Raw genomic sequence first — 12,898 nt, 5'->3', positions numbered from 1 at the left:
GCATGTAAATATCTTAAAAAACACTCCACTGACTCAACATATTTCAACTGCTACTGTCCATTTCCCTACTGTTTTTTACATTAAAGCCAGAGAATTATCTATATTTACTTACTCTAATTCCAAGATTCTCATTCTCTTACTCAGAGTAAACTCCAAAGGCCTAAGTATAGCCTGTGCCACTGTCCTCTTCTCTCATCACTCTCTCCTTACTCACTCAGCTCCGGTCACACTGGCCTGCTGGCTGTGCCTTCTACTGATTTCTATAATATAATTCCAAATGCTGTGTGTCAATTCTTTCTTTAGTTAAAATTCTTCAACACAATACACAAAGCTCACTTAAGTGGTTCCTTTCCTAAAGAACATCATTCAGATGGCCCATTTTCTTACCTTTACTGGGGAACGTGTCATCATCTCCCCAGATCCTCGTGGGAATATTCGTGCTTGAGCAATCATTTCCAACACACTAGTTTTTCCTGCACTCTGATCTCCAACCACAACAACCTTACCACAAAACAAGTCACATTTACTCATGTTATTCGATACGAGTGTATATACTTAAATACATTTGCAATGCTGCTGAGATTTTTTTAGTCTTTTAAAATACTTAGTTAAATGATAGCATGAACCATGAAAAAAATGATAGCTGATACATGTATGCACATTGAAAATATAAATAGGAAAACATGAACTGGATCCATTTATAGCCAAATTTTTATTAAAAACTTGTGTTAATTTAAACCACTATTTCTAAAACCAAATCATTCATGTTCCACAAATATTTCCCATAGTTAGTTTACTCTTTACAAAGACATTTTCAATTCTATGATGTTAAATTTCACTCATGTGCTGAATTTAATCCACTGCTCAGGTACTTTAATATCAGGGATATTATGAAAATATAATGCAAAATATCTAATAGCCTTCCTTTACTACATATAAATGTTAAGTTCAATGTATCAAAATACTCAAACAACATTCAATACTTAAGACATCATCTAGAACACATATATAATATATAGGTAAAAATATACATCTCTGATTAAGTCTATGTGTGTATATATGCATGTGTAGGTACTGTGCGTATGTATATGAGGGGGGACCTAAATAAAACCGAAATTGTCTTCTGGAGGATGGGCTCCTTATTATAGTACAGGTTTCCCCTGATAGGTGAGTGTTCTAGGAACGCGTCTGTATCCGTGTACCAGCTGGCGTTGCTGTGAGAGGCTGAATTCAGCTTCAGTAAAATTTTTTTTGAAGACTCTTTCACTGCATTTGCCCATTTCATGAAGGGTAATTTATAAGCACACCTGCCCATACTATGCTGAATATTTAGCAGTTTTTGACCAAAAATGGCATGACCCCATGTCCTGCCCTCCCTACTCACCTAATCTTTTTCTGAGCGACCTTTTTTTTGTTTCCCTGGATGAAAAAAGTCCTCAAAGGTAAATGTTTTTCAAACGTTGAAGAGGTGAAACAAAAAAGCACTATAAGGCATCAGAATCAACAAGTTCAAAAACTGTTTTGAGCAGAGGAGAAAACATCTTGATAGGTGTATTGCCTCAAGTGGAGAGTAACTTTGACAGTGACTGAAGTTTAAACGTGTAAGAATACACACTTTTTTATAAATAAATTCTGCATGTTTGGGGAATCCCCACTCGTATGCATATACATACACACAACTTTTTTAAAACCTAAAGTGTTTTTTGCTAATGGGCAAGTTCCCTATGTATTAAATTTTTCACTTACCCTTGGCAGATGATCTTGTGTATTATAACTGGCATCATAATCAGATAGAACATCGAGAACTTCTGAATACATGTCAATCAAAGATTTCTATAAAATTAAAAACATTAATATTAAACAGTGGAAACATTTAAAAAATACCATAGATGTGTCAAGAGAAAAAAAGTTGATAAATTCAAAATATTTTTGCATAATCATCGTAATTTTTTCTAATTATGTAAATATATTCATAGTAAAACAGTATAGAATAAAATTCCATTTCTTCTTATCCAATTTATTTTATTTAGAGATTCACTGATTATTAAAGTATATTAATTCAGGATCTCCTAACCTCCTAATTAAATAGTGAAAGAGGGAAGTTACTATTTAATATTGAAAAGTTAATATTAAATGCCCAACAAAGGCACACCATTAACACCATAAACACCAAATAAGGGGTCAGGTGACCAACTGAAAGGACATCACCTTCTACCAAATGTGGTGTGCGTGTCAGATGTAGAGACAGAGATAGAAAGATGGGGGCGGGAAGAAAGGCTGACAAGAGCGCTGACATGGAGGAAGAATCACCAAAAGGACTGTAAATCAGTAAGCACGACCCAGTGTGCTTGACAACGGGGTGGACTAAACTGTGCGAGCACCTGGGGCAGGCGTTCTGTGCTGTTTCTGTGCGCAGACACGGGATCAAACACGGTGCCTGGCAAATGACAAGGTACAAACAAGTATTTGATTTAATCTCCCAACACCTAGAAATAATAAATGGGAAGCAACTGCTATCCCTCCACTGAAAGATAAACAAAAAGGTCTTTAAATTGTCATTGCCACTTAATTTTATGACAGAAAATGCTGTCTCTGAGATAAACTCTCAAAATATATTAACACTTGGACATAACTTTTCTCAGCTGCCATGATCTGTAAATAAAGACATGCTAATTATTTGTTTTATGCAGTCATGATTTAAATTCAGAACTACTGACACGTGTTGGTTAAACTACAATTACATTTCTTTGGACCAAGGCTACCATTGTACGTACCATGATTTATGCAGTTTTACTGCATACAAATCCAGTTTATGTATATGGAAGTTAAAAGAATTATTTCAATTTAATTTAGCACATACAGCATGGTTTAGTGGACACTAAAAAAATTTAATTTATTGATAATGGTAATCACCAATATGCTGATAACAGTACCAGCATACGCTTTTGCAAAAATTCATTAAGTGCCTGAGGAGCTTAGCAGAAGAAAATGTTAACTTTCTTAAAACTGAAGAAAGTAGCCTAATCATTCACTCTGGAAAAACTGGTTAGGCAATGATGGTAAGTCATATATAAATGTCTTTCAACTCGGAATTCTGATTTTATAGCTACAGAAATGAAATGGGCCTAAAGATAAACTAGGCATTTCAGAAAATAAACTGATTCATGCGAAATGACTGTTAAAAGTATGTAGATTTAATGGGCATAATTTAAAACAAAAGTCTGAAACCTACAACTTGTAAAGCGTCCTTTACAAGGAAGAGAACCTCCCCACCCCTCAGGGATAACAGGCAAGAAAGAAAAGGAGGATAGAACCCTGAATGGCTCCTCACACACCAGTACTCATGAAGGCTCAATGTGAAGTGGCGAAGTTCTGGGAACTACAACAAATCAAGATAAAATACCTTAAGCTTTCTGTGATGGATGCCTTTGTCATCTTTCTGCAACACTAATTTCCTCAACTCTTTGTTCTCCTTTTCTAACCGTTCCAAGATTCTCTGGTACTTTAACTGAAACAAAATAATACCATGACTATACAGGAAAAAGATGGGTTAATAAATAACATTAATAAAGTCTAAATTAAAAGCTTCCAAAATCCTGAAGTCATATCTCCTATTTAAAATAAATTATTTCATTTAAAAAGCTCCCATGAAAATGCTGAATAAAATAAATTATGAATATTATCTTATACAAACTGAAACTCATTATAATTTTCTATTATAATTGGATATTTTACATGGAAAATTCTATTACAATGAAGAAATTAAATTATTTAAAAATGCTAAAAATGGAGGCATTTAAAGAAGACTGTTCTTAGGCACATCTAATGAAGCAGTATTTCCTATTACATCAAAATTTTAAGTCTTCCTTATAGGGATAGTTGACAAAAATTCAAATTCCTCCCATTCCCCAAATTACTTTATGTTTTAATATAAATGACATAAAAGATAACAGCTAACAGCACCTGGGCAGGCATTATGTGCCAGGCCCTTTAGTGACTGCTTCACCTGCACTGACTTCCCGAAGCCTTCACGTGAGGCAAAGGCTCAGAGTCCTCAACAGAGGTCTGAGTCAAGGGCTCAAATTCTTTCAAGCTTTGGTAAACTTCTTCGGCCGCAGATTACACATGAATTTTTAAAATGCTGATATAAAAACAGATTTTAAGAAGACTTGATATGTTTAAGCAGGTTGTTTTGTCAAAGTATGAGCTTGGCTACATACTTTTCTTAAATAAATGTGAGCCTTTTATAATTGGTCCTTTCAGTCTGTACATTATTATTGCTTCTCTAAGCATTAACAAGGTTTGGAAAACTATTAAGAATTATTCAATTCCACAACCAGCAGGATGTTTATGTTCAACTTAAAATATCACGCCTTTTATAATGGAAAATATTTCTTAGAATTACTTTTTAGGCTGTAATCTTCCGAGGACATAGTAAATAACAGGAAATCATAATTCTATCCTCACAGAATGTCCAATTTAAGCCAAATTAAAGAAAAACAAATTATGTAGTTTATAGTATGAAACAAATAGAACTATAGGTTAGATTATACTATACACCTTTTTTTACAGAACTTATTCATTTATATGTAGTAATAGTATACAATCATAGTGGTATACAAGGTCTATCCAGAAAAAGTCCAACCATTGTTACTTTAACGGGAATGGTTTGTGAGACATCAATATAACCTGGCAGCCAAGGAGAGTGGTCTGGAACGCAAATGCATGAACAATGACGACTTCACTGTACTAGTCAGTGGGGGTGGTAGACACCATTGAATGAGCATGCGTACTATGTGGCCAAGTTTGGACATTCCTCCCCTGAAAGTATTCGGATGATTTAGAAGGTCCCAGCTATGGGCAATTGGTGACTGGCAGTTTCATCACCACAACACGCCTGCTCGTGCATCACATCATATGCAGTTTTTTTGTGAAACATCAAGTCACCCAGGTGACTCAGCCACCCTACAGCCCAGATTTGGTGCCTTGTGACTTCTGGCTTTTCCCAAAACTAAAATCACCTTTGAAAGGGAAGAGATTTCAGACTGTCACTGAGATTCTGGAAAATACAATGGGGCAGCTGATGGTGACTGGGAGAACTGAGTGAGGTCCCAAGGTGACTACTTTGGAGGAGACTGAGGCATCATTGTCCTAGGTACAATGTTTCTTGTGTCTTCTTCAGTAAATGTCTTTTTTTCACAGTACATGCCTGGATACTTTCCAGACAGACCTTGTATATAACAAAATTCAGGCAGCATTTAAAAATTAGATCTTTGCTGTCTAGTACGGCAGCCACTAAGTCACATGCAGCTATTAAGCACATAAAATGTGGCCAGTTTAAACTGCAGTGTCTGGTAAAATACATACCAGATTTCTATGATTCAGTAAGTAAATAATTAAATAAATAAAGCACCCAGTATTTTTTATCCTATTTACATGTTTAAATGATACTATTTGGGATTTACTGTGTTAAAGAAAATATTAAAATCAATTCTACACATTCCTAATTACATGGGAATGTGAAAATTTGAAATTACACATGTGGCTTGCATTGTACTTCTTCTACTGGATACACTGATATAGAGAACCCCAGGTTTAGTTATGTCATAAATTGTGTTTGTGTCAGTGCTCAGTGGCTAGCAACCATCACCGCGCACAAATCCAAGGGTTAATATCAAGGAGTGTTATAAGGGTGGTAGGTAGGATTTTCTCTGGTTCATTTCTTTGAAACTATGGAATCAATAATGGATCTACAAAATTTCTGGGGGTGAAACCATTCTTTGGTGCAGGTGCCAATCTGTAGCTATTTTACAGAGATGTGCTACTGGGCTGTGTCCTCTAAAGCTCTAGACCAGTAATTCTCAAATGGAAGAAGGTATCAGAATCACTGGAGGGCGTTTACAAACAAAGACTGCTGGATTCTACTCCCAGAGTTTCTGATTCACTGGGTCTGGAACGGGGCCAACAATGTGCATTTCTAACAAGTGCTACTGCTCCAGAGACCACACTGTGACCGACGTTCTTAACCTCTGGCTGCAGATCGAAACTGCGTGGCTCGGAAGTCTTACAAATACATATACGGTTATGCCCAGAGCACAGGTGATTCTAACATGTGAGAATCAATTCACAGGTATTAAGGAAACCTGTGGCTCAAAATATACTAATTAATTTCAGCTACATTACTTGATGCTGAATTTTTCCCCTACAAAGACCCCAAATAATAAGTCTTTTTAACTTAAAAATATCTTAAATATTGCAAATTATTATTATCTATGTAGAATAACTAACAATGAAGTGGGTGACAAGGCAATCTTGCACTAGAATGTTACCAATTCAGTACGTTGCACAGAACAACAGATCTTGAAAATAATAATAATTTTATAATCAATTATGAGAATAGCTTCTCAAAGTAGTGCCAGAAATACCCTTAGAAAACTTATCTGATTGGCTTTGGGCTTTAGAGAAGCAAAGGAAAAAGTTCCTGAGAGCTCGCTAGAACAGTGGTAAATGCAACTGTGACTTGATTTAATTAGTAGCTGTTATCTAAATTAATTAGCCTATAAATGTAAAAATGCAAGCACAGGTTTACATAAGGACAAGCCACTTCTTTCATTTTTCCATAGTTTTTCTTTAAAATTAAAAGCATAAGACTCACTCAAAAATAGGTTTTCACACATAAATGACTCAACCATACTTATAAGGTCCTTCTTTGTTCCTTATTTCTCAATTAGCTTTTGCATTTTTTGCATCCATTGAGAATAACGTTCTATCATTAAACCATTCCAAATTTTGCTTTGTTAAAAAAATAGATTTCCACATCAGCAAACTTATATTAAGAGTATAAAAAAAGTCCCCGGTTCTTTTCACTCATCAGAATTACCTGGGTATGCAGAAGTTCTTCTTGAAGTTGGTCAATTTTCTCTTTGTCTGACACCTAAATATTTAAAATAAATTAACTTTAAGTAGAATTAATTTGATGTAGAGTATACAGTAAAATTTTGAAAAAGTATTTTTAAGAGTAAAAGCTGACTTTTCATGCATATTTAATCAAAGCAAATTTTAAATGATATTTAAGAAAGTAAAAAACAATTGCATTCATTAATAAAAATGGCTCATCAAAATTTTACATTAAGTAAAAACCTTAAAAAGCAACATTTTCCTGCTGGCATTCTAGTCTTTTCTTACAAAGGGACTGCTAGTTCTTCCTAGCCTGTTTTGTGCCCAGGCACAGGCAGCTGGACGCATGGAGAAATAAAGCATTTGATAGCCCTACAGAAATGTGTTTTGGGAAGGCAGATACATGTTATTATTTACAGGTACTGAAGAAGTTCACTGATCATAGTGTACATTTTAAGGAAATATTATCTACTTCCATTCTGTAAGTAGGGAAGTATTTAATAAATGCAAAGAACAACTTGCATTTCAGAGCTCGAAGTGGAGCCAGATGATTGTTTTTAAGTCAGTTCTACTGTACAGTCTGCTAACACATAGCAAATGCATCAGTTGCAACAAAGTCAAGTAAAGCAACTAAAATTAATTTGTACATAAAACAAAAGTAGGCCAAAATCCACAGGTATTGTGGAAACTACTTCAAATTGTTATTAATACTAATAGTTCTAAGATGAAATATCCAAAAATGACAAAGAACTTTATTGTATAAGAGGCTTTAAAGTAGTCACAATACAATTCTAAATATAAAACACAATGATCAATTTTAATCAAAATGATATCATTTATGACAAATCCACATAACTGCACTTTGACTCCTTGGTGAGGGGCCAGTCTTTCAAAATAACTGTCTACTTTCTGACAATCAAAATTTGTAAACGTGAATTTATTTCATAGGACATAAAAACCATGTTAAAATTCATGTAAATCCTTGTCATTCATTGGCTATTTAAGCAATCAAGACATCATTGTAGTAAATCTGTATGAAAAAATTTTAAGTAATTTGCTTATTTAAGAAGGCACTAATAATTCCCGTCCATGCAATGCAGTTGTTTCGAGATTTTAATTCCTATTTCCAAATACTTTCTCAAAAATTTCCCCAAACACTTCTTTTAAGTAAAAATTACAAAGCCTGCTGGCCATAATAGGTACATATTATATTTTTCCTTAAAAGCCTATGCCAAAAAATCTGCAAATATGATTCAGTAATTAGAAAAAAGGTAACATAAAACAAACTTTACTCTTGTTTCCTCATTCCTGTATAGCAAGCAGAGACTTGGGGAAGTTTTTTTCATTTTACTCTGTGTTTACATAGATTGGACAGGAATTATTATTAATAGTCGCTTAAAATGTCAGGAACCAAGAAAGTTGGAGAGGAGCCCACAAACCGAAGAACAAAATATTGAAGGCCAATGAAGAAATAAGTAATTCCACATTTGGATCATACGGCATGCCATCACTCTACAACAATGTGGTCATGAGATTTCTGTTACACAGATGACATTCCCAGTTCATTTTAAAAGGTACTTTGATTTACTGTTCCATTAAATATTCATCCAACGGTATGAGCTAAATTAGTATGAAATGTATAAACAGCATTAGCACAAACTGTTTTAGTCTGAATGCGAATATTTAATGATTTCATGCAATATATCCTAAATTACAATGGAAAGTCCATCACTATTCTACACAGGGGGGCTCTAATTAAGAAACTCATACAATTACACAAAAAAGTCACTAGACTGTTTACTGTGAGCCAAGGGCTTAGAAGGTTTACTGAGTAATTTGGTAATGTAAGAAGGGTATACAAAGAGTTAAAATGATAGAAGGTTATTAGACTATTACAAACACAACCTTTTGCTAACAGTACTTAGTATCATGACTGTTAAGATTCTTACAGATTCCTATTTTAGTATTCAGGTTCATCGTGTGCCCTTCTGTCATGACTGTTAAGAATAACTCATGCACAGCTTTACCTTCTATCCGCTTAGCTTAATGGAGCATCAAAATTAATGTCACATTACAAGTGATAATGGAGTCAAGAATTACACCTGACACTTTCTCAAAAACAAGGTAAAAACCTTTAGGTTTATAAAATAAGTATTAAAGATTAATGAGAAGATACTTTTACATATTTTCTTCAGAGACTAGCACATGCTACTTTTAATCTGTGACTTATAAGGTCTTAACTAACAATCTGGGTATATTTTATTTTGATGCACTTTGCTGATAAAATTCAACCATTTACAACAAGAATGAGTTCTTGTCCTATTGTTTAATATATTCAGTTTGCATTACTAAATTAATTTTAAACTCACCCTGGTGAGTGACCTAGGGTGTCAATGGTCTCGAAACCAGGACTTTTCTACAATTCCAGGGCTGTGGAACTGTTGGAGAAAGAGTGGAACCCTCCACAGAAAACCAAGCTAAAGCTGGAAGACAAAAACCTTTACTAGCTCCTCACAATCAAGTCCAATGTTAAGATTTTAAGTATCTCTTCCTACTAAGCCATTGTGGTCATTCTGAAATACCCAAATCCACACATAAAAGACTCAGAAATTTCTGTGCATATTCACAGGAGGCAAAGCAGCAATGGCAGTTTTAATCCACTGTCACTGCAGGAGCTCCTCTGCTCAGAAGATACAGGGAAAATTTATTAGCTGTTAATTCTAATAAGGTATAAAAAATGAAGACCTACTTATATTTTCAAAAAAGTAAGGGAGAAAGAATGATTAAAAAGCAACAAAAAGCTGTACCTCAAAGAAACAAATGCCTGGAATGATAAAAATCTTATGAATTAGGATTTTGATCTTATGAGAGTGAAGGACGGAAAATTCATCTATGTACTAACCACTGGGAGAAAAGAGGGAAGACACAGAAAGAAAACTATTTTTCAGGACAGTAAGGAGTATGATGTCACTATGGAAGAGCATAAATGTTTTTAAAGTCCCCCTCACTTCCACACAAGGTAACTTCCCAGTGGGCAGGTACAGGCCGGGTCTGGTGCTCCACTGCATGCCGTAATAAAGCAGATGGAGGTACAGTCCTGTCAATCACCATTTTATAAACAAGGGAGGCGAGGCATAGAAGAGTTATGTGGATTATCCAATAAATATTAGAAAGAGGAGTATCTCTATGCCTGAGAAAAGACAGGTAGGCCTCAAATGAGCATTAACCTTTGGCAATGTAGAAAATAAACAGAATTCATTACTAACATCCCTTAAATCACCAAATTCGTAAAATCTCAAACCATATCTTAAAATCTTAAAATGGCTGATCTATGGGACTCAGTTCAAATTATTTTACCATTATGAACACTTAAGAACTCAAACCATATTTCTATTTCTAAATAATATAACAACATAATAGCTTCTTCCTCTTCTTTCTGTAACAAAGCTAATAAGAATGATTCAGCCTAAGCATACAATTTGTTAGAATATTTAAATGGTACTCTCAACATCATACAGAACAGAGAATGCTAAAGGACCATTTAAAATAAGTTGTTCCTTATTTTAAAGGAACACACAGGCTTTCATTTAACCAAGTAAGAAAATAATTTATTTTCTATATCTACCTCTGTTATTCATTCACTGAAAGTTAAGCAATATATAGCAGTTGATTCCACAGCCATGGAATTGAGAAAAACCAGGAAGTGACACTGAAAAATAACTGGAACTGTGATAAGAGCTCTCGAGTATTCACCACCACCAAGCGAGGTAAGGTTAGCCAGCAGACGTGCTGCACTCAATCATTATCTATTGATTCCAGTACCAGGGCCTACAGAGCTAACTATGTGTTTGGCTGAATACTTTTTCCTGAGTGAGGTTTGTATACAACCTTAAAACTTTTCTGGCATAGTAGGTGATAATTAGCTGACTTCATCTGAGTGTACCTTCAACATCATTACATTCATTTCATTTTGACCCTTTAGAACACTGATCTTGGGAGTCTACACTGTGGGGTCATCTAATAGCCAAACGCATATTTTTAAGGACTTCTTGATTGTACCTAAAACCAAATATTTGTATAGATTATGCTTTTATTAGAACCTGTTGTTAGCTACCAGAATTAGATCAGATTTCTAACGTTTTTTCCGTGATCCAGGGTAAAATTTATTTGTGCTGACTTTATTGATGAATGTGGACAAACTTAATGCAGTAAGTTTATCAGTCTGTATAAGAATATGCCCAAAAGTTAAATCAAAATAGTATTCTTCTATAAAAAAATAAAATTGTTCTCTGCTGATCCATTTCAGCTATAACAAATACATTTCATTCTTTAAATAATTTAACATGGTCACCATAGTAATCCTTTTCATTTTAGAAATAAAAACTTAGAAAACAAGTAAATAGACAAGGTGGCTATGAACTTAGGAAGACTAAATAACTGGACCAAGTAAATCGCAAGTCATAATTCTTCCCTAAATACAGAGCCATGGACCCTCGCAGTTAATCTAAGTTTTGGAGAATATACATTTTGGGTATGTGTACCCACTCCAGGAAAGTTACATATTTGTATTATTTTATCTTTCATGTTTTTACTTTGTCAAAAATAATTTCACATAATTGGAGTCTCTGAATGGATTAAGGCGACATGATCTTGGTAGAAATGGCTGATTAATGTGAACACATCAGTAGCCCCCTTAAACCATCCATCACCTTGCGCTTCTGTTGGGCATAGCTCGTGCTATATTGGCCAGCAGCTCTGCGTGCTTCTTCTTCGTGTTCTTGAATTTGCTGTTGTAAGAGAATGAGCTCACCAAGCAGACCCTGCCATGAGTTTACAATGAGGAGAAGAGGAAAATTGGGGAGGAGAACAATGTTAAACCAAAGAGCACAAGAAAGGACCAGATGTTAAGTTAGGGAGGAATGGACAGCATACAACAAAAAATGGAAATATTTATGTACCTTTGGAGCCACTATATAATTGGGCTCTGTAACCACATTTCCATTTTTCCCCCTCAGTAAAATTAGATGTCTCAGAAATATAAAACAGCCTAGTTTAAAAAGTGAAAAGGAAAATCTAATAAATGACTGTTTGCTGAATAAAATGAACCAGATATATATTATCAACCTACAATAAAACCTAGACTAGCTGGAATCTTTAGGAAGATGGTGCTGTAATTAAGTAAATTTCCCAGTAACAGGAAACAAATATGCCAACCCTTATTTTTGAGTGGCCAATATAAGCTAGTGTATGACCTAGACTTGATACCCACAGGGGAAAAAATGAAGCAGTTCTTGAACAGTGCCGACCTTACAGGTCTAAATCTTTTAATTCTCAACCATAATTCTCATAGGACTGAATGGAGAATACGTAGTGGTTTATTTACTTATTGAATTATTATTTTTAAGTAAATCTTTTTTCCTGATATCTGATGTCTTCAATTAAAAGTTACAGTCCTTCGAAACTATGAATTTGAGTTTCTGGGCATCAAGTTAATCAAGGTTTTCCATTCATCCATATACTCTACATGCCTATACACACAAGCTTCCTTAACTAAAATTTAGAGCTTTTTTCCTTTTTGCAAATTAAAAACTAATGTTTTAGGCAGTTTTGACTTTACATAACACCAAATAAGTTGTTTGACTAAATTTTCACTTTTTATAAGCTGTTTTTACATTAAATAAAAATAGCCTCCAACAACACAGAATATATTAATTACTAAAGCAAAAGTACCATAACACTATACAACTATTATAAAAATTAAAAATGAAAAATATACCAATTTGGACCTATGTACAAAATAATCACCATTTCTATGATTAAAATTTATTCCACTTAATAATCATGAAATGTTAAGCTGGTGCAGTTTTTATCACGATGTCTTCACATATGCCATAATACTAAAATACATGTCATTTTCTGCACAGTATTTTTATTTACTGTGCTATTAGACAGGCGATGTTGAGAAATGTGGGAGAAAGGACAACTAAGAATTGACAATGTC

General features: G+C 34.3%; 1 protein-coding gene across 4 annotated transcripts in view; it reads right to left on the bottom strand.

The window, feature by feature from the left end:
* Positions 1-12,898, bottom strand: part of OPA1 (OPA1 mitochondrial dynamin like GTPase) — a 92,033-nt gene that overhangs the window by 54,188 nt on the left and 24,947 nt on the right. For 2 of the 4 annotated variants that reach the window (XM_024556336.4, XM_024556337.4), the window contains 5 exons: positions 11,607-11,717; positions 6,881-6,934; positions 3,404-3,508; positions 1,747-1,833; positions 388-501 (listed from right to left, as the gene is read on the bottom strand). In XM_024556336.4, the coding sequence (XP_024412104.1) occupies positions 388-501; positions 1,747-1,833; positions 3,404-3,508; positions 6,881-6,934; positions 11,607-11,717 (471 nt within the window). The remainder of the gene's footprint in view (positions 1-387; positions 502-1,746; positions 1,834-3,403; positions 3,509-6,880; positions 6,935-11,606; positions 11,718-12,898) is intronic. The other 2 variants (XM_024556338.4, XM_024556339.4) reach the window with 1 other exon arrangement.

This window comes from Desmodus rotundus, chromosome 2, assembly GCF_022682495.2.
Source record: "Desmodus rotundus isolate HL8 chromosome 2, HLdesRot8A.1, whole genome shotgun sequence".
Classification (NCBI taxonomy): Eukaryota; Metazoa; Chordata; class Mammalia; order Chiroptera; family Phyllostomidae; genus Desmodus; species Desmodus rotundus.
The sequence above is the reverse complement of the archived record's forward strand: the minus strand, read 5'-3'. Positions and strand labels throughout refer to the sequence as shown.